The sequence below is a fragment of the Geotrypetes seraphini genome, chromosome 9, assembly GCF_902459505.1.
Source record: "Geotrypetes seraphini chromosome 9, aGeoSer1.1, whole genome shotgun sequence".
Classification (NCBI taxonomy): domain Eukaryota; kingdom Metazoa; phylum Chordata; class Amphibia; order Gymnophiona; family Dermophiidae; genus Geotrypetes; species Geotrypetes seraphini.
Window position 1 is genome coordinate 13,499,051 of NC_047092.1, and position 22,982 is coordinate 13,522,032.

Sequence of the window (22,982 nt, forward strand, 5' to 3'; positions counted from 1 at the left end):
TTCATGATCTTGAAGGTTTCTATCATGTCTCCTCTAAGTCTCCGCTTTTCCAGGGAGAAAAGCCCTATCTTTTTCAGTCTGTCAGTATATGAGAGGTCCTCCATGCCCTTTATTAGCTTACTTGCTCTTCTCTGGACCCTCTCAAGTACCTCCATGTCCTTCTTGAGGTACGGCGACCAGAAGTGCAGTACTTCAGCAAGAGCCATAAGAACATAAGAATAGCTGTGCTGGGTCAGACCAATGGTCCATCTAGTAGCAATAGTACCAATCCCAGGGCAAGCAGTGGCTTCCACTATACCTGTATTAATAGCAGACAATGGACTTTTCCTCCAGGAACTTGTCTAAACCTTTTTTAAACCCAACCATGTTAATCGCTGTTACCACATCCTCTGGTAATGAGTTCCAGAACTTAATTATTTTCTGCATTTGATTTTAAAAGTATTTCCATGTAACTTCATTGAGTGTCCCCTGGCCTTTGAAATTTTTGACAAGAGTAAAAAAATGATTCACTTGTACCCATTCTATGCTACTTAGGACTCTGTAGACCTCAATCCTATCTATCCTCAGCTGTCGCTTTTCCAAGCGGAAGAGCCTTAACCTCTTTAGCCTTTTCTCATATGAGAGGAGTTCCATCCCCTTTATCATCTTGGTCGCTCTTCTTTGAACCTTTTCTAATGCTGCTATATCTTTTTTGAGATGCGGCAACTAGAAATGAATGCAATACTCAAGGTGAGATTGCTAACAACCTGGATGGCATAGGGAACAGAAGATGTTGAACTATGGAAATCCCCCCCCCCATACTATGTCACTGCTGGGACAGACTGAATGTCCATCAAGCCCCGTATCCTGTTTCTAACACCTAGGTCCTAAGGAAAAATGATGACTGGGTTCTAGAAAAAGCATTAAACAATGATGTAAATATATTATAAACCAAACTGAATCTCATTACAACCGAGAGAAGTTACAGGCTGATCTTGACAGATTCATTCTGATCCTTCAGCTCACACAATCTGGGCCTGATGTACGGAAGGATTTCTCTTATGTGTCTCCAAGAAAAAAAAAAATCTAGTGTGCCTGGCCTATTATTTTTTTCCACAAGAATATTCCTTTGCATTTGTGAAATAGTTTTCAACATATTAGGAGTTCAAGTGTGCCAAGTGGCTTCAGACAAAGCTCCACAATTAATTTTAGTATAACATTAAACAATATGATCAACTTTGATGGTGGGGACATCAGCTTAAACAGGCTTCTTCCTTTGCTGGTTTGGTGTCAAACAGGCATCCTGTGCAATAAACCATGAGGGCAAATTATAGATAATCTCCTGGCAATGCAAGAGCATAACAGGCTATTATGTATTATCTTTCTAGCCTATTAAAATTCAAATTGAGAAACTTCAGAAGTACAAGTTAAGTCTTCTCAGCTTATCGCTACCAAATAACTGCCAAGGATGTTTACATTATTCTTCAGCATCTATGGCAGAGGGGTAATTTCCATATTATTTCTTTCATTCTTTGAAAAATCACAGATTTTCTGATCCAAATCCTTCCTATATTGGGTCCCCAGGGTTTTTGATTAACTCCTGTAATGTTGTCAATTCTTTTCTTTTATAAACGAATGTTATGTAGTGTCTTTCATACCAATGTATTCCAATATGCTCGACAGAGGCAGAGAATTCGGCAGCACAATGCATTAAGGCAATAAAACTGGAGAGAAAATGTAACCTGAACTCGGTAGGGAAGGAGGAGGAGGAGAGATGCTTGGAGGCAGAAATTAGAGAGGAAGAGGGTCAGAAAGAGTATTAGGAGGGCATTGAAGTCTGCAAAGAAAGTTTTGCTGCTGACTATAGCTGGATGATGAGTTGGTTATAGAGAATAAGGTTATTAGACTGAAGGTATGGAGAAGAGTTGAGACAGAGGTGAGATAGAAATAAGGTCAGAGAACTAGGCAGAAAGAAATCCGTGGAGAAATTTCTGAGCAAAGCAGTGCTGAAGTACAACAGCAAAAGAAAAAGGAAGCTCTGGATTGAGAGGGCATAAGATGAAGTTATGAGGTGATAGGCTCAGGAGTAATCTAAGGAAATATATATTTTTTTTTACAGAAGGGGTGGTAGATGCGTGGAACAGTCTCCCGGTAGAGGTGGTGGAGACACAGACTGTATCTGATTTCAAGAAAGTCTGGGATAGGCACGTGGGATCTCTTACAGAGAGAAAGAGATAATGGTTACTGAAGATGGGCAGACTAGATGGGCCATTTGGCCTTTATCTGCCATCATGTTACTGTTTCTATAACCATAAAGCTCTATGACATCACAATGCAGGTGTAAAGAGCCTTAGCCAATAGGGAGAGAAGGAGATAGTGGATGCTGCGGATGGGCAGACTGGATGGACCATGAAGACTCGATTGTTTGACAAATTCTAAATTCCCAATCCACCTCATCCACTCTAGCGGCCCTCATCATAATCTCACCACCGTCCCAACTCAAGATTTTAGGCTAATTTATATTCTCTTTCAACCGTAATTGAATTCCAGATTGAATGGTTTTTTTCACCCTCGCATCTCAAGCACAAACTGTATGTTCTTTACCTTGTGTCTCAAGCATGGACTGTATGTTCTTCACCTTGTATCCTAAGCACTGACTGTATGTTTCTGGCATCTTGTATCTCAAGCACTGACCACATGTCTCTCTCACCTTGTATCTCATGTACTGACTAAGTATATCTTTATTGTAAACCGCTTTGAACTTCACGGTATAGCAGTATATAAGAAATAAATTATTATTAAATAAATGATTATTTATCTGCCACCATATTTCTATGTTTCTAAAATCATAAAGCTCTATGGCCTGTCTGGCTTTCAAGATCATTCACGGCATCCTTCCTCCCCTAATCCCACTATCCTTTAATGCCGCGAGGCCTACTACCACCAGAACCACCCACAGACATAAACTATCCTTCCCCTCTCTACACGGTATTCTCTACGCAGGCAAACTGGGAAATTCCCTCCTCTCCAAAATCACGGGTCTTTGGAACGATCTCACTATCCCGCTGCGAAATCTGGGCTCCCTCCAATTATTCCGCAAACAACTGAAAACCTGGCTTTTCTCTAACATATAACATTTATTCTCCTGTTTATATTCCCTCTGTTCATATGCTCTTGTAAATCTGTCTCCTCTCTCTTCTTATATTTTTAAGCTTTGTAAACCGTGCCGAGCTCCACTTCCATGGAGATGATGCGGTATATAAACTTAAGGCTTAGTTTAGTTTAGTTTAGTTTATGGCCTCAAAATGCAGGTGCAAAGAGCCTTAGCTAATAGGGAGAGATGATAGTGGATGCTGCGGATGGGCCATTTGGCCTTTATCTGCCATAATGTTTCTATAATCACAAAGTTCTGTGACCTCACAATGCAAGTTTAAAGAGCCTTAGCCAATAGGGAGAGAAGGAGATAGTGGATGTTACAGATGGGCAGACTGGATGGGCCATTTGGTCTTTATCTGATATCATGTTTCTATATCATTTGAAGAGTGGGAGAGAAGTGTCTGATAAGGAGGCGATCCTCTTTGAAACAAAGGACACCAGTGGTAAGAGTCTGGATGTATGGAAGATGAGAGATTCCGCCATGTCAAAAGAAGGTATGAGAGTGGTATCCAAAATAACAAAAATCGGTGCTTACTAATCTGGGCCCTTAAAGGGGGTAATTTTATTGCAGGGGTAATAGAGTAGGAAAATGCCTAATTTTTTGCTTATTTCATAATTGCCTAGGGCACTCATTTTTGAAGCAGAGGGACGTCTCAAAATGAGCAAGAAAGAAACCCCCCCCCTCGTGGGGGACATCAGAGTCCAGTCCTCCGCGGCTGTTGTTAGGTGCCATTGTATACCATGTTTTTCTATCGCAGTTGTGCTTTCTGTTGTTCTTGCATAATAAAACAGATTTGAACATAAAACAAAAAACAAAAAACAATGAGCAAGAAAAAAAGTCTATCTGCTGAAAACTGATTTACAAAAGACAGAATTTGGATGTTTTACATTGAAGTTCTGCCCAAATACCAAGGGGCCATGGTGGAGGCATGGAATTGGTTGGGTTTAGCTTTTGGTTGGGATTAGGCACAGTTGGTACACGCGCACGTATGGAATGGACAGTACTAAAGTTTTAAAGAGACAGTACACTTTGGTACATGTCTGTGCTGGGATCTGTGGACAACGTCGCCAATATATGAGAATATACTGCCTGCTTGTCCTCGGAGAATTTAGCATATTATATAGAGAGATAAGAGTAGAATAGACCAGGATTAATATGAACCAATTCGATCTTTTCATTTGGCAATTCTATTTTAGTTAACAAGTAGGAAGGTAAAAGTCTATTTGAAAAGGACTTAATATCTTGTTCTGAATAAATTTGACATCTTGTTCAGGGAATTGTAATGCATTTGATAGGAAGATAATGAAGAATGAAATGACTAGCTTTTTGTGGATCAGTAATTGCACTATTGGCTGCTCTTTGGAAAAGATGTTTATTGGTATCTTATCTTTATCTGCTAAATTTACAGAGGGTGGGCCATTGGGAGAAAGAGCAAACATAATATCATAATTGTTATTGTGCAACTGTAAGGGGGGGGCCTTTAAGCTAATCGTGTCGGCTTTAACTGTTCTTAACACCTACCCTGAAGCTTGTATTTCTGCATTCCTGTTGTTTAAAACACAACTGCAACGTGATTTGCTGCTTGAGGAAAGTGCTAAACTACCATCTCAGGAACATCATTTTTATGTTCAACCACACGGATGGTAACATGATCTGAAGATGTGTACACCCTGGAGGAAAGGATAAACAGGGATGATATGATACAGACATTCAAATATTTGAGAGATATTAATATACAAACAAATCTTTTCTAGGAGGGATGGTGATAAACTAGAGCAGTGGTTCCCAACCCTGTCCTGGAGGACCACCAGGCCAATCGGATTTTCAGGCTAGCCCTAATGAATATGCATGGAGCAGAGTTGCATTTCTGTCACTTCCATTATATGCAAATCTCTCTCATGCATACTCATTAGGGCTAGTCTGAAAACCGGATTGACTTGGTGGTCCTCCAGGACAGGGTTTGGAACCACTGAACTAGAGAACATGAATTTAAATTGCAGGGGGGCCGACTCAGAAATAATATCAGGAAGTACTTGTTCCACGCAGAACTGTAGATGCCTGGAATTCCCTCCCCTGGGAGCAGTGGCATAGCAAGGATGAGAGGTGTCCGTGGCAGTGATGCCCCTCCCCCTCCCTTTTCTCTGCCCCCCCCACCTCCACATGCTCCTTCCCCACCCTCTCTTGCCACATGCATGCCGCTCCTTTCCCCTGTACTTTTGTAACATTCCTGGTGTGAGCAGCATCTCCCAAGCTGCTGTCGAGCCAGCATCAGCTCTTCCTCTGATGCCATTTAATAGGTGCGGGTCCAGGAAGTACGGGGGAAGGGAAATGGTGTGCACATATGGTAGTAGGGGACAGGAAAGGCGTGTGGGGGGATCCACTACACCACTGCCCTGGAGGTGGTGGTGATGAAAACAGTAACTGAATTAAAAATACATGGAATAAACATAAAGCAGGGGTGTCCAATGTTGGTCCTCGAGGGCCGCAGTCCAGTCGGGTTTTCAGGATTTCCCCAATGAATATGCATTGAAAGCAGTGCATGCAAATAGATCTAATGCATATTCATTGGGGAAATCCTGAAAACCCGATTGGACTGCGGCCCTCGAGGACCGACATTGGACACCCCTGACATAAAGGAATCCTATATGGAAGGCATGGAGCTATACAAGCTTAGTGTTGATTAGATGACAATACTAGTAATTGAGAAGCAAAGCCAGTGCTGGGCAGACTTCTATGGTATCCCATTTATGACAAAACAGATCAGGAATGGCCAGAGTTAGCTATTGCAGCCATTTGATTGGTTTAAGCACTTTTTTTTTCCTGTCTAAAAGGCCATCAATGTGGTAATGCTATCCAAAGTGTCTTTTTTACCCCAGGAGCGCTAATTGTTTTCAATGCTAATATACCTTGCGTAATGCTAAATATTTTAGTGTTGCTGTCTTCTGCTGTATAGAACTAGCAGTTTGCTGTTGTTAATTATCTGGCGTCTTACAAGCAATTCAGAGCACTTAACAATAGTATAAACAAAGATTAAGCAAGAATTTCAGCAAACAATGGGTAATTATGCTTAAAACAGTGAGAGAAACAGACAATGGAAGCCCTTTCAAGTGAAAATACATTCTGTTTCTTTCGAAAAACTGCAAATGTTAAAGCACAGTACCTTTGTTGATGTTGAATCTGTCGCAAGATGCCTCACTGTGGTCAAGAAAGCTATGAAACTGGCAGCAAGATATCCCAAGACAAAATGCCCAGCACCAGGCTTTTTCTTAGGTTATAAAAGGAGACCCAGCTATGCGCTCTGGGGGAAATTCTATATACAGCACCCGTTAGGCACTAATCAGCATGGAAAAAAAGTGTTCCAATGGATGCAAGGGGCAGAAACAGCACCTGGAAGTGTGTGGCACAATGGTTAAAGCTACAGCCTCAGCACCCTGAGGTTGTGGGTTCAAATCCCTTGCTGCTTCTTAGAACCCTGGGTAAGTCACTTAATCCTCCAGTGCCCTAAGTATATTAGATAGATTGTGAGCCCACCAGGACAGATAGGGAAAAATGCTTGAGTACCTAAATGTAAACCACTTACGCTATAAGTGGTATATAAATACGTAAATAAATAAATAATAATAAAACGCATGTGCCAATTTATGGAATAGTGTGCAAAGGTGGTGTGACCACAGAAGAAATATGGGCGGGTCAGGGGCATTTCCTATAGTGCAGTTCCATGCGCAACTGGTATGGCAGGTTTCATTTGGTGTAATTCCTCATGACCCCCTAAAGTTGGGCACCGATCCAATATGTGCTATTCTATATTCTAAAAGGGGCACTTCTCATCCAACAAATTGTTAAGGCCTGTCATTTCTATCTCTACATCATCACCAAAATTTGCCCCTTCCTCTCTGAGCACACTACTCGGATCCTTGTCCACACTCTCATAACCTCACATTTAGATTACTGCAACCTACTTCTAACTGGTCTCCCACAGTGTCGCCTCTCCCACTTGCAATCTCTGCAAAACTACTGCATGACTCATCTTTTACCAACCCTCGCTACACTCATGTCATCCCTCTCCTTAAATCACTTCACTGGCTCCCTATCCGCCTTCGAATACAGTTCAAGCTCCTATTGCTGTTCATTCTGCTGTCCCTCAATATCTCAACTTATACACCTCCCAGAGAACCCCATTCCTCAGATAAGCCGCTCTTAGCCGTACCCTTCTCCTCCACTGCCAATTCTAGACTTTGTTTCTTTCATCTAGCTGCCCCCTATGCCTGGAATAAATTACCTGAGTTTGTCCACCAAGCCCCTCCCCTTCCCTTGTTTAAAAGCAGACTGAAAACCCACCTTTTTGATATAGCCTTCAAACCATAACCCTACTCTCTACTGCCCACCAACCCAGCCAGCTGATTAACCGTTCTCCTTAACTGTTCCATGACATCCTGTTTCTCTGTCTTGTCTGTTTAGATCAGGGATGTCAAAGTCCCTCCTCGAGGACCACAATCCAGTCGGGTTTTCAGGATTTCCCCAATGAATATGCATGAGATCTATTTGCATGCACTGCTTTCATTGTATCCTAATAGATCTCATGCATATTCATTGGGGAAATCCTGAAAACCCAACTGGATTGCAGCCCTCGAGGAGGGACTTTAACACCCCTGGTTTAGATTGTAAGCTCTTTCGAGCAGGGACTGTCTAGTGCTGCGTATGTCTTGTAGCGCTATAGAAATAATTAATGGTAGAAGTAGTAACAAATCTATAAACCTAAAAAATGTAATGGGGCAATTTGACAAATTGAAGAATAGCAAATCACATGACTGGATGGCATACATCCCAAAGTACTAATAGAATTGAAAAATGAACTTGCAGAGCTATTGTTAATAATTTGTAATTTATCTTAAAAATCAAGCATGGTACTGGAAGACTGGAGGGTGGCCAATGTAATGCTAATTTTTTTAAAAAAGGTTCCAGAGATGATCTGGGAATTTATAGACCAGTGAGCCTGACATCGGTGCCGGGCAAAATGGTAGAGACTATTTTAAAGATCAAAATTACTGAACATATACATAAGCATGGATTAATGAGACAAAGCCAACATGGATTTAGCCAAGGGAAATTTCCTCACCAATCTACTACATTTCTTTGAAGGCGAGACTAAATGTATGGATAAAGGTGAGTCGGTTGATATTGTGTGTCTGAATTTTCAAAAGGCATTTGACAAAGTACCTCATGAAAGTCATAAGATAGAAGGTAACGTCCTATTACCTATTACGTTGTATTATGGATTAAGAAACAAAAAGAAACTGGAGAAAGGAATGCACAAGGTACAGGAACTTTTATTAAAAATCACAAAATGGCTCTCATACACATGGAGATTGGATTAAGAACTGGTTAAAAGATAGAAAATGGAGAGTAGGGTTAAATGACCAGTATTCTGAATGAAGAAAAGCAGATAGTGGGGTTTTCAAGGGTCTGAGCTGGCCACTGCTTTTTAACATAGTTATAAATGATCTAGAGATGAGAATAACATCATCAATTAGACTAGAAATAACATAACCGATGTTATTCACTGACAAATAAATGCCAAAAGTGTTAAGCACTGTACTAGTTAAATAGACTTCAAGCAAAATGTAAATTTTGATTTCTTAAATGTAGAAATTATACTTGAAAAGGAAATAAAATACAAGCAACAACAATACTGTGGAATTGTAATTTTGTTTTCTTTGATTGCTAATTCTATTATCAAAAAATCATTGCTTCTATAATCTTCCATTATGTCAAGAGATTGCTATGGAAATGAAAATGGGGAAATAATCAGATTTTCTGTCCTCCAAAAGAGGGAACATTGCAACTGTTCTAGCTGTGAGATGAATTTTTAAGACACTTCATACTGCTAGTGTTTTTCCATCTCCTGCTAGATTTCTAGTTGCAGCATTCATTAACATTATTAATACATTGGGGCCCAAGGCTACACTAATTATTGTTTGCACAGTTGCTGTCTGAGTCTCCCTGGCCATCGCAATGTGCTTACTTCCTTCCCCTGTATATAAATATGTCCGCAGTTTTGTGCCCATAGGACTGCAAAATAAATAGCAAACAGCAGCATGTCTGCAATTTAGTTTGACCTTCTCAGGCTACCATAACAGACCGTACATAGAAGGACCCAGAAATAATTTTATATTTCAATAACTTTTATTTGAGAATATAATACATTCTATCCCCTTGTTGACAAAGTTTGAAAATCATTGTCTACATTATTTATCCTTTCCATAATCAATTCAGCCAGTCATTAACTGCTGGATTATGTCTGTTTACATTTAAAGAAGGTGTAACACCCAACTGCTAGAGCCTCACTTCAGTTGTTGGAAAAATAATGGAAGTGTTGCTGAAAGAAAGGATAGTGTACTTCCTTGAATCTAATGGGTTACAGGATTCGAGGCAACATGGCTTTACAAAAGGTAAATCGTGCCAAACGAACCTGATTGAGTTTTTTGATTGGGTGACCAGAGAGCTGGATCGAGGACATATGCTAGATGTAATTTACTTGGATTTCAGCAAAGCCTTTGATACAGTTCCTCATAGGAGGCTGTTGAACAAACTTGAAGGGCTGAAGTTAGGACCCAAAGTGGTGAACTGGGCTGTCGGACAGACGCCAGAGGGTGGTGGTTAATGGAAGTCGCTCGAAGGAAGGAAAGGTGACTAGTGGAGTCCCTCAGGGTTCGGTGCTGGGGCCAATCCTGTTCAATATGTATGTGAGTGACATTGCTGAAGGGTTAGAAGGAAAAGTGTGCCTTTTTGCAGATGTTACCAAGATTTGTAACAGAGTAGACACCGAAGAGGGAGTGGAAAATATGAAAAAGGATCTGCAAAAGTTAGAGGAATGGTCTAATGCCTGGCAACTAAAATTCAATGCAAAGAAATGCAGAGTAATGCATTTGGGGATTAATAATAGGAAGGAACCGTATATGCTGGGAGGAGAGAAGCTGATATGCACGGACGGGGAGAGGGACCTTGGGGTGATAGTGTACGAAGATCTAAAGGCGAAAAAACAGTGTGACAAGGCAGTGGCTGCTGCCAGAAGGATGCTGGGCTGTATAAAGAGAGGCGTAGTCAGTAGAAGGAAGAAGGTGTTGATGCCCCTGTACAGGTCATTGGTGAGGCCCCACTTGGAGTATTGTGTTCAGTTTTGGAGACCGTATCTGGCGAAAGACGTAAGAAGACTTGAGGCGGTCCAGAGGAGGGCGACCAAAATGATAGGAGGCTTGCGCCAGAAGATGTATGAGGAGAGACTGGAAGCCCTGAATATGTATACCCTAGAGGAAAGGAGAGACAGGGGAGATATGATTCAGACGTTCAAATACTTGAAGGGTATTAACGTAGAACAAAATCTTTTCCAGAGAAAGGAAAATGGTAAAACCAGAGGGCATAATTTGAAGTTGAGGGGTGGTAGATTCAGAGACAATGTTAGGAAATTCTACTTTACGGAGAGGGTAGTGGATGCCTGGAATGCGCTCCCGAGAGAGGTGGTGGAGAGTAAAACTGTGACTGAGTTCAAAGAAGCGTGGGATGAACACAGAAGATTTAGAATCAGAAAATAATATTAAATATTGAACTAGGCCAGTTACTGGGCAGACTTGCACGGTCTGTGTCTGTGTATGGCCGTTTGGTGGAGGATGGGCAGGGGAGGGCTTCAATGGCTGGGAGGGTGTAGATGGGCTGGAGTAAGTCTTAACAGAGATTTTGGCAGTTGGAACCCAAGCACAGTACCGGGTAAAGCTTTGGATTCTTGCCCAGAAATAGCTAAGAAGAAAAAAAAAAAAAAAAATTTAAATTGAATCAGGTTGGGCAGACTGGATGGACCATTTGGGTCTTTATCTGCCGTCATCTACTATGTTACTTTAATTCTGCTTAAATCCACCCTATGGGCTGAGAATTCCAAAATATATTTCCAGGAAACATCTATAGGAAGACATCATTTAAACTATCATTTGGATTTCTCTCCAAAATGGCACTACCATCAGTCCCATCTAACAAAACACATCTCCGGACATCAGAATTTAGATTGGATTTGATTTCTCACCTTTTCAACCCAAGTGCAAAAACACATTATACTTCAGATATCAAATCAAATCAGTAATCTTATATTCCGCTGCTTTTTAATTCAGATTCAGAGCGGATTACAAGAGAAACCCTACATTAAGGGGAACACGTGGAGGGGCATAATTGAAAGAGACGTCTAAGTCCATGTTCGTCTAACTTGCAAGTTGTCCAAAGTAAAAAACAGCCTAGGACACATTTTCGAAAATACGTCCAAATTTTTTTTTCTTTCAAAAAACGTCTAATTATACGTCCTGCAGATCTGATCATCCAATCGATAAATCGTCCATCTTTATACCACATTTTCGTCCAACTTTTCATCCAAGTCAAAAACACCTAGAACAAGCCCTGTTGGACGTGAGAGGGGTCTGCAAACTGGTGGACTGAACACCCAGACATGGCACCTAAATAGTGGGGTATCTTACAGGGCACTGCTGTGAACGTCACAAAAAGGGTGCCATGTCTTCTCCTCACTACAGCTCCCTTATAGGTCATGGTGAGCCCCCCCAACCACCTCCAGAATCTCCTAAATCCACCTATCTACCACCCCAATAGCCTTTATAGCTGCAGGAACCACTTATATGCCAGTAAAAAAGAGTTTGGGGGTATATAGGGGAGTGCACATGTTTATCAATGCAGTGATTAAAGGGGCTTATGGGCATGGGTCCTCCTCTCTATGAGTCTCTAACCCACCTTCAAGACAGCTTAAACCACCTCTGTGCTGGACGACTAGGCTTTCCTATGCCAGGCTGCCAGGTGATGATGGTTTGGAGGCTGAATTTTAAAGGTGTGATTAATATTTTTATGGCGGTGGGGGGTCGGTGATCACTGGAGTAGTGTGTGGGGGTCTGTTTTAAGTGTTTGCAGTGCTTATCTGGTGACTTTAGGTGGTTTTTTGTGACTTAGACCATGTCACAACGTCCAAGTTCCGTTGATCCTGGGCTGTATAACTTTTGGTTATACATGCTGTACGACTAAGTCTAAGCTGGCCCACGTCCCACTGAACTCCCACCCTCGACACTCCTCCTGAAATGCCCCATTTGGCTTTGGTCATTCAGCGGCACTATGAAAGCCTAGGTCGTTAAGAAATACATCCAAAACCCGTTTTTCATATTGGCACTTGGACAATGTTCGTCCCAAGTGCTGACTTAGGCCAGTTTTTGGACATTTTTCTCTTTCGATTATGAGCCCCATACTGTATACTTAAAAAAATTATTACAGTTATCATTTCTATAGTGCTGAAAGGCGTATGCAGCACTGTACATTTAACATACAATAGACAGTCCCTGCTCAGAAGAGCTAACAATCTAATTCATAGGTGTCAAACTCAAGGCCCATGGGGCAAATTCGGCCCACTTGGCCGTTTTATGCGGCCCGTGGTCCGATGCCCCCGTTGTTATCTTGAGGCCGGCTCCCTCTTCCTCACAGCTGCAGTATGCACGCAGCAGCTCCTCGCACATCCCGCACCTCATCCAGAAGCATTCCCTCTGACGTTGCGATGTCAGAGAGAAGGCTTCCGGTTCAGGTGCAGAACGCGGCTGTGATGAGGAGGGAGCCGGCCACAAGATAAAACCAGAGGCATTGGACCACGGGCCGCATAAAACAGCCAGAAGGTAAGACATCCGCCAGAGGGAGGCACAGCATGGAGGGAGAGACTCAACAAAGGTAGGGGGAATGATTTTATTTTAAATTTAGTGTTTGAATTGTGTCAGTTTTGAGAATTTTAATTTGCTGTCTATATTTTGCACTGCTCAGGAAGAAATACATTTGTTTCTTTTTCTCTGGGGGTTGTACAACGTTCTAAGTCTTGAATCTTAGGGCTTCTTTTTTATATATTAGTACTGTACTTTTAGTTTTTGGTCCCATATTTGCATAAGAGTTATCTGTGTTTTGAGGAAGGGGAAGGAAAAAGACCTGTACAGGTGTGCAGGTGAAGATTTTAAGACCTCCATGAAACTGGAGGTGAAGCCAGACCCCTATGAACTCCAGATTAACAGAAATATGGCAATACTATTATAGGCCTGAAAACACCCTGAACAAACTGTTGATTTCTCTCTCTGCTAACATAAGCAAGTTTCATGTGAAACTCATCTTTTACACAGAAACTAGTAAACATCTGCTGAAGTTTGATTGTGAGAATGGAAATTACCAATCTCTATATCTTAGGTCAAAGTGGACTTACCAGAACACAAAACCAACCATAAGGATATAAAATTGACAACTATGCAAATAAATACAGGAATGGGTGGCCCTTGCTCGGAAAATTAGTGATTCTTGATATTAAAAGCACATACATCAGGGAAATTAGGTAAGCCATTTGGACATCACACTTCAATATGACTCAGAAAGTATAAATGTTGACCAATTAATGAAATGGTAACGAAATGACAATTATGAATATCCAATAGAAATCAATAACGTAGCATGTACTAACGTGGTCTTAGGTTGCTGCCCCATTCCTGCAAGCTCTGTCCTTAGCTAGATAAGCTTCAAACACTTTAAAATCCTAAGTGTTCGAGGCTTGTGTGGTTAAGGCAGAGCTTACAGGAATGGAGCAGAGATGGGGAATTGAGTTCCTGCGGGGATGGGGATTGTCTCCATGTCATTCTCTACTATGTGGGTATCTCTGACCAAGGTAGAGGAAAGGAGAGGTAAGGGCCAGTTTGGAAGGAGCAATCCCCTAAACTACTACATTTCATGATATCAAGGTTTCTATACTGCTTTCTATATTCTGCAGCAGCTAGAACTGCCTCTCCCTTAGAGATACGAGGGTTGATTCATAAGTCGGGGCAACTATATTTTTTTCTCTTGAAAATGTGCCAACAATGGAAATCTAATATATATGATTGAAAGTGTGTGACATGTACTTCTTTATGTTGCCACCAGATGAGAGATGAGTGCAGCAGTCTCTTGAAGGGGAAAAGCAAAAAAACATGACATTTGAAACCATCGTTTTATTATGACATACAGTGTACAACCAGAACAACAAAGTACATGTACAAACTGTTTAACTGTTAACATCCTTCAAAGTAGTCTCCGAAGTTGTCTTGTGTGTCATCCAGTTCACAAGGGACACACTGTGAACGCACAGTATTACAAGTCATTTCTGCAGTACCACCTATGTCATGCAGTGCGGGAGAAATGTCCAGAATTGTTGCACAATACCATAATCCTTCAAGACAACACTTTGAAGGGTGTTAACAGTTAAACATACTCACTCTCAAGCTGATTGTGTGCTTGGTTTAGTGAAACAGCTAACATTTATTACTTGTTTGTTAATAAAACAATAATTTCAAATGTCATATTTTTTTGCTTCTCACCTACCAGAGACCGCTGCATTCGTCTGGTTGCAACATTAAGAAGTACATGTCACACACTTTCAAATGTATATACAGTGGTACCTTGGATTACGAGCATAATCCGTTCCAGGAGCATGCTTGTAATCCAAAATGCTCGTTTATCAAAGCGAGTTTCCCCATAGGAAATAATGAAACTCGCTTTGATGCGTTCCCCCCCCCCCCCCCGAGAACCGGCATTGCTCCCCTCGAAGGCCCCCCCTTGCAATCCGACACCCCCCCTGCCTCGAACCGGCCCCCCCCCGACACGATTGGGCACCCCCCCGACATGATCCGACATCCCCCTCGACATGATCCGACATCCCCCCGACACAATTGGGCACCCCCTCCGCTGCTTCTTACCCTCATCTGGGCTCTTGAAGAGCTGCTACTCATTTGCTGGGCCTTGAGCATCTGAGCATGCTCAAGGCCTGCGAGTTCACGTTCACGTTCAGAATGTGAACTCGCAGGCCTTGAGCATGCTCAGATGCTGCTCAAGGCCCAGCAGACAAGGGCCGATCTTCAAGAGTGCCCAGATGAGGGTAAGAAGCGGCGGGGGGTGCCCAATTGTGTCGGGGGGGTGCCCAATCGTTTCAGGGGGGTCAGATCGTGGCGGGGGAGGTGCCGGTTCGAGGCAAGGGAGTGCCGGATCGCAGGGGGGTGCCGGATTGCGGGGGGGGGGGGGGTGTGCTCGTAAATCGAGCCATGCTCGGTTTCTGAGGCACCGATTTTGCAAATGTTTTGCTCATCTTGCAAAACACTCGCAAACCGGTGCACTCGTAAACCGAGGTACCACTGTATTAGATTTCCAGTGTTGGGGCATTTTCGAGAGGAAAACAATAGTTACCATGACTTATGAATTAACCCTCATATATTAGACCATTTTTTGGAGAACTATTTCTCTGATCTCCCTGTTCAATCTGGCCCATTTTCAAACTTTTTGTGTATTTTCCCTGGTTTCCCCCCCCCCATGTTAAATTTAGTCCCATTCTATTACATTTTCAGCAGGTATTTTGCACTCAGACAGACATTCTTGATCCAATATGCAGAATTTCTTTCCCGTATACATTGGGTTGGACAGAATAAAATTTGTGTCAAAGAATCTGTAAGATTTTGAGATGTAATATTTGAAAATATAATATTTGTAGTTCAGTGAAAGTTTTATCTTCGATAAAACTATGACAAGGTATGCATTATCTTGCTATGAGTACCCAACAGGAACAACAAAATACACAGGCTAATAAAAATCTTGTTCAGAAAATATATTTATTTTGATATTAGGTATTCAAACATAATTGCTAGGAACAATGTCCGATTTCATATTGACCATAATTCTAAGTTAAACTCTTACAATAAAATAAAATGCCATCTTACACTCACAACCCAAATTACTACTTATATCATCAGGGCATTAATAGGCATATGTTATAGAGGTAATCGGAGTTGTTTATACCACAAATATATAAGGTTGAGCAAGCATCTTTTATACAAGTGATGTGGTTATTGTGAGAATATATACAGTGCCTTTTGTTAAAATATGGCAGTAATCTGAACCGAATCCAGAAATTTTTTGTGTCTGGCAAAAGATCTCTGCTGGGGGTCCCACTAATTTCAATGACACTACAAATCTATGGCTTGATGGAAATTTTTGCTCTGTTATGAAAATTTCATGGTGCTATTTTATCCATGCTCAGATACTGTATAGGAAGGAGCCTGTGATAGAAATCCAGCCACCTTCAGTGGACATCCTCCATTCCTCAGTCCACATATATCATTTATATGTGTACAGTGCTCCCCCACAAATTTGCAGTCCGCGGTCCCAGCCATTCACGGTATTTTCCGACCGCAAAGGGGCGGCAAGAGAGGGCAGCTGGAGAGGGCAGCCGGAGCGCCGCGAGTGAAGGAAATCACTTGCTGTATGCTCCAACCGCCTCTTCCTGTACTAAAGTTGGGCCTCACCAATCAGAAGCTGCGTGTCCTTCACTCGCGGCACTCCGGCTGCTCTCTCCTGCCTCTCCAGCTGCCCTCTCCTGTCTCCCCTGCCTAAAAACTGTATTCAGGGGTTTTCAACATTTGTGGGGGTTCCTGGAACGGAACCCCCATGAATATTGGGGGAGTACTGTATTTTAAAATCATAATGGAGGTAATTTCCTAGTGGTTAGTGTATGCTCTTAGTAAAAGACCTCCAATATGCACTGTAAATGGTCCTTCAGAATGCAGGTCTTCTGATGTGATATGGTGATGATGGCTGGCTGTGCAGTTTTAGCTCTTCCTTGGTTAAATGAGATGTTTTATTCTTGAGAAATGCTCAATGGCTGAAAGTGAAGAGTTTGGTAGGAGTGGTGGTGATTATTAATCTGAAGAAGACTTTAGCCTCCTCTGCCAAGAATTCTCTGCAATAAAAAGGAAGTCCAAATTGAAAAATCAAATTATACCATGTAAACCAAGCAATTAGTAGGCATGTTTATTTCTTGTACAAATTCTAATTCAAGCTACAAAATAGACCAAGGAAATTCTCTCATTTCATGGCTTGAATTAATATGCACTGCTAAGCTATATAGCTCTGCTCAAAGCAAACCATAGCATGTCCCTCAGGCATCCAGATTATATCACAATTTCAGTGCTTAATTTGGGCAGAAGAACCTGTTTTACACAGAAACACCCAAACTCACAATCCCAATCCAATCCAAGTTGATATATTTCTGCCATGTCAGAAGAGATAAGAACATAAGAAATGCCGCTGCTGGGTCAGACCAGTGGTCCATCGTGCCCAGCATTCCACTCACGCAATGGCCCTCTAGTCAAAGACCAATGCCCTAACTGAGACTAGCCCTACCTGTGTATGTTCCAGTTCTGCAGGAACTTGTCTAACCTTGTCTTGAATCCCTGGAGGGTGTTTTCCCCTATGACAGACTCCGGAAGAGCGTTCCAGTTTTCTACCACTCTCTGGGTGAAGAAGAACTTCCTTACATTTGTACAGAATCTATCCCCTTTCAATTTCAGAGAGTGCCCTCTCGTTCTCCCTACCTTGGAGAGAGTGAACAACCTGCCCTTATCTACTAAGTCTATTCCTTTCAGTACATATGGTAAAATCCTTCCAAAATGTCCAGAATTGTATTCCACTATCAAATGAAGGGCACCAAGAGGTTTCATATATAATTTGTCATGTGTTATTACAATTATAAAATGTTTTTATAAACCCCAAATATTTTGATTTCTATCTATAGTTTCAATATCTAAGGCAGTTAAATTTCCTAAGACTACCAAAGAGCTTAAGCAATATATTAAGAAGGACTGTGCTATTTATTAGATGTATGGCAGATAGTGAGTTGGATGGAGAGCATGTTGCAAGCTTTAGTGACTTGTTCTGTTAATTCTCTAAGCGAGCTTCAAACAAATTTTAGATTATTTTCTAGACTCATTATTTTAGAGTCAAATTCAGTCAAAGTGAATAGCCTAGAACCTAGCTGGTCCTAACAATCCCCCTTCCCTAGAGTCCAAGGCAGCAGTGGTAGCTGATCCTGACAACCTCCCGCCCTCCCTTGGCCCTGAAGCAGCAGCCGATCCTGACAACTCCCCTTCCCTCCCTTACCCGAAGGAGTAGCAGCAGCCGGTGAACAGAAGCAGTGCCGTAAACAGGCTGCTTCCAGCCAGCTCCAGCAGGGTCTTTCTTCTGTCGCACCTCGTTACAGTCAGTTAAAAGCTCAAAAGCCTGCATTGGGAGCTTCCTTTTATTTGAGATTCTTCTGCAGATGTTAAGTTTTGGAAAATAGTTTCTCAAGTTTATTCAAGTTTTTGATTAAACGCTTATTCAGATATGCAAAGCGATTTACAAAATATTAAAAAATAACATAAAAACAGTTAAATATTTTGATAAACTAAACATAGCAGACCAAGATAACAAATCTACTAGGGATTTGTCAAGTAAGACATACATGACTAATTGACGAGTACATATGGGGTAATTGGGACTATGGAGCCCCAAGAAACAATAGGAAGGGAGGGAGAAATACAATTGTTATAGAAAAAAAAAACAACAATTAAGGTAAATACAAAAGAAAGTTGGGAAGATAGGAATAATAAATAGGTACATCTTTGCAGAGCCATCTCAGTTGGAGAATTTCTTTTGGATGAAGAGTCAGTACAGCATTAGGCTGAGTGCTTTGGGGTTTAAGCTACTATCTGGCAGTTATAGGAAGGTTTTGGTACCTCTCCCTCCCCACCCCTTTTAGGTTAATGACATCTTTAGATTTTATTTCCTTCTTTCTAAATATGGACTTATAACTGGATATATATCTGGAATTTTGTATAAGCCTTCCTCTTTGTTTTGTTTGTTTATACTCTAATATTCCTGGAAATATGGATGAATAAAGAAATACAAAAAATTAAAACCACGAGATTTTACTTTCAAATGAAAAGCTTAAATTTTAATCTATATACAGTGTTCCCCTGCAAATTAATGGACTCACTCACTCGCGGTTTTCTCCGACCGTCTCTTCCTGTAGTAAAGTCGGGCTACACCAATCAGGAGCTGTGTGTCAAAGCAGCTCCTGATTGGTGTAGCCCGACTTTACTATAGGAAGAGGTGGTTGAGGCAGACCGCGAGTGATTTTCTTCACCCGTCAGTGCTCCAGCTGCCCTCTCCTGCCTCCCCTGCCTTTTGAAAGGTGAAAAACCGCATTTGCGGTTTTTCAAAATTCGCGGGGGTTCCTAGAATTTCAGGGGAGTACTGTATTTCTGTTTCTTCACCTGTCTGCTGAAATATCACTAAAACTAGCCCATAAAGGAGGTCATTTTATGAGAAAATTGCAGCATATACATGTATAGACTACATAGACATGTAAATGGCTGTTTCAGAAAGCCACAATTTACATGTGGAGATGCTCCCAGATGCAGCAATTTCAAGTGGGTGCAGATCAGGCAGACTGAAAAATTATTTACAAATATACAGTGAGACTTTACAATGAGAATACACATACACGTTTTTTAAATTCCCCGTGTTGGCTTTTGATTTCAAATATTTTTATTGAAATTTTTAAACAAGTGGAACATAACATGTTGGCTTTTGCATCCTCTCTGATGCATGTACAAGTACTAGCTAGCTGCTCATTTGGATCTGGGATCACCATCAGTGATTCGCAGGACTATTGTGCTAGCTTCTGTGATGTCTAGCATCATCTCAAAAATTCATTATAAACTGTTGTTTTTCACTCAGTAGCTTTGTAAGAGTAGCAAATTTACTTGCAACATGTGTAAAGCATGTTTTAAAAAAAATTATTTAAAAGTTGCTCCTATTGTACACGTTAGCAAATACACTTCACCCTCCCCATTCGCGGTTTCGGTAATCGCGGTTTCACATATTCGCGATTTTTTGGGGAGGGGGAAAAAGAAAAAAAAACATTGTTAAGTCTTCCCCCCGGCATCCCGGCCTTACCTGGTGGTCTAGTGGGCTTTCAGGGCAGGAGCGATCTTCCTACACTCCTGCCCCGCAGATCGCCATTAGGAAATAACTGTAGGGAGTTCCCGTTGTAGTCTCAAGAGCCCGCTAGACCACCAGGTAAGGCCGGGAAGGTGGGAGGGAGGCGGGGGTGGGTCAGAGCCAGATATTCACGGCTTTTTGCCATTCGCGGTCCGGCTCTGCCCCTATCCCCCACGAACCTGGAGGGAGAAGTGTAAATGTGTACAACAAAAGAGAGGGTCAAAGCACACAATAACACGACAAAAAAAAGCAGCCAGGGCTGTCAAGTGGGATAGTCTGTTGTCCTTTATTGCTGAACCTGACATGGGCCATGTTTCGACTTCAAAATGTCTGCATCAGGGGTCAATCAAATTGGTGCGGATTGTTGAAAAATCAAAGTTAATGCTGATATAATTCAAAATAATAATACCAAAGCTTCTTAGTATCAAAAAGTATATTTTTTGGGGAAGTACTGTCACACTCCAGTTCAACTAGATATGAACAGCATCTTGCAAATGACGTCAGCTATGCGCCGAAAGATATGTCTGATTATATGAGCTGCTTAATTTTTTTTCTCAACAATTTGACTAAATCTTTCCTGCATTAAACACATAGCAAACTTATTCATGGAAAAGTAGCTTTAGCAATTACTGAAACTCTATGGACATTTCAATTAAGAGAATTAAAAGTAAAAAAAAAAAAAAAGGATTAGGTGAGGTTTTTTTTTAAACCATTAACACAAAGAGGTTCTTTATCCAAAGACAGTTTATAAGTGCAGTAAAATGCTCAGAACATCCATTAAAGGATCCAGATACATTTTCCAGATATGGATTGCATAATACTTCAGAAGCACGCACATCATGTACCAGAAGAGAGCGTTGGGGCAGTGCTTAAAGCTACAGCCTTAGCACCCTGAGGTAGTGAGTTCAAACCTATGTTGCTCCTTGTGACCCTGGGCAAGTCACTTAATCCCCCCATTGCCCCAAGCACATTAGATATATTGTGAGCCTGTTGGGACAGACAGGGAACATGCTTGAGTACCTGAATAAATTCATGTAAACTGTTCAGAGCTTCCTGAGAGAACAGTATAGAAAATTGAATAAATAAAAATAAATTACATTAAAATGGCTCTCTGCTGCTTCACAGCATATCAGTATACTTGTAGATCACGTTAAGAGCAATTATACAGTGAGTCAGTTTAGTATACATTCTCCCAAGAATAGTTTGTAAGAAAGGAAAAGCTCTCTCACACATAAAACATCATTTTCTTAGATTTAATATATGCAAACAAGCCTTTGTGTCTGCTGCTACAATGTTGGTTCATCACAGGTATAAAACGGGTATTGTGGTTAGGTGCCATCGACTCGTGCTTGAGTCCTAGTGACTTAATGAATTGCGGATCTAAAAAGAAATCGGTTTTGTGCTAGTCTGGAAAGGTCCTCCTGCGTCATCCCAATGGTTGTTTTCGATGTGTCTAGTCATCTGATTGCAGGTCACCCTCTTCACCTGGTTCCTTCGATCTTCCCAAACATGATGTCCTCCTCTAGTGATCTCTCTCTTCTGATGGCGTGACCAAAATAAGACAGTCGTAACCTCATCAGGTATATAGGCCAAAATACATTTCATATGTTGGCATACTGTTAAGCATATGAAATACTTAGTGGGATTAAATTTATAAAGCAATTTCGGAATGTAAAGCCAAAGTACACAGGCTGACAAAAAGGCATCTTATACTCTGTGTAGGTGTTCCTGTGAGCTGAGTCTGCTCAAATGGAAGAAAGCGCCTCAGGTTTTATCGGCAGAGCTCAAGCTCAAACCACCACCTCCACATCATTGGCTGAAAAACTTCCATAGAGTGACAACTCACTGTTGAGGTTTAAAATAATTGAGGACTGAGATATTTTGCAACTGAAACCACTGTGAGTGTTTAAAACAGTCTGCTAAAATGCCAACATTTCACGGCACTAAGCCGTTTCTTCAGGGCTAATGTGACCTTGCTTGAATTTTCACAGAGTGACATATGGCCTTTATCTGCTTTCCGTTTTTTCTGTCTCTATCGGGTTAATTACAGGAGTCTATTTTATTAAAAAAAAAAAAAAGCACAAACGTATTCATGTGGGCTTTATAAAAAAGAGATACTTATTTCTAATTCCTCAAGTCACATTTCTTCATGGACCTCAGTGATACCACTCATTGCTCACCAAAGCTCATAGCAGTAGAGCTTTACGTGTCATCTCATCACTGGTCCAAATTTTGTCTCAATCTTATTTGCAATACTAGATTTATTTTAATTTTTCATTCATAAACAGATTCATAAATATTCTTAAAGGGTTTCACTTATTTTAAATGATTTTCAACATGGTCTGGGATGGCTAATCCAATATGTTTTGCCCGTAGCTTTTTCAAGGATCCTCCTGAGAACCGCCCATTGCCAGCCAGTCGGACCCTAAAGGTCCGTGAAGAAACCTGACTTGGGGAATTAGAAATAAGTATCTCTGAGTTATTGTCTCCCAAACATATACTGAATACTATACTGTATCATCTTTGTGGGGGCTTTATAAAAAAAAAAGCACATGTTTTTACTTTTCATACAAGAAACCTGTTTTAAAATTAGGAAGTGGCACTATTGGTTATAGCAACAGGCCAGTTCTTGCTTCTGTCACCAGTTCTCCTTGTGACCTTGGGCAAGTCAATATCTCCCAATGACAGGTACCAACTTAGATTGTAAGCTCTTTGGAGAAGGGACACACTGGCCCCGATTCTATAAATGACACCTAATGGCTAGGCACCGTTTGGCGCAGTCAATCAACTGCTAGGAGTCTTTTACAGAATTGCGCCTAGCTGCGCCTAACTCGACTTAGATGTCCATAGAGCTTCAGTTACTGCTAAAGCTACTTTTCCATTAAGGAATTTCTATGTGTTAGATGCAAGAAAGATTTAATCAAATTGTTGAAAAAAAATTACG

At 41.3% G+C, this 22,982-nt stretch overlaps 1 protein-coding gene across 4 annotated transcripts in view; it reads right to left on the reverse strand.

Annotated features, from left to right (window-relative positions):
* Positions 1–16,548: 16,548 nt before the first annotated feature.
* The window catches only part of CHCHD3 (coiled-coil-helix-coiled-coil-helix domain containing 3), a 319,905-nt gene continuing 313,471 nt past the window's right edge, over positions 16,549–22,982 (reverse strand). For 2 of the 4 annotated variants that reach the window (XM_033959561.1, XM_033959564.1), the window contains one exon: positions 16,549–16,952. In XM_033959561.1, coding sequence (XP_033815452.1) covers position 16,952 — 1 coding nt within the window. In that variant the 3' untranslated portion in view covers positions 16,549–16,951. The remainder of the gene's footprint in view (positions 16,953–22,982) is intronic. The other 2 variants (XM_033959562.1, XM_033959563.1) reach the window with 1 other exon arrangement.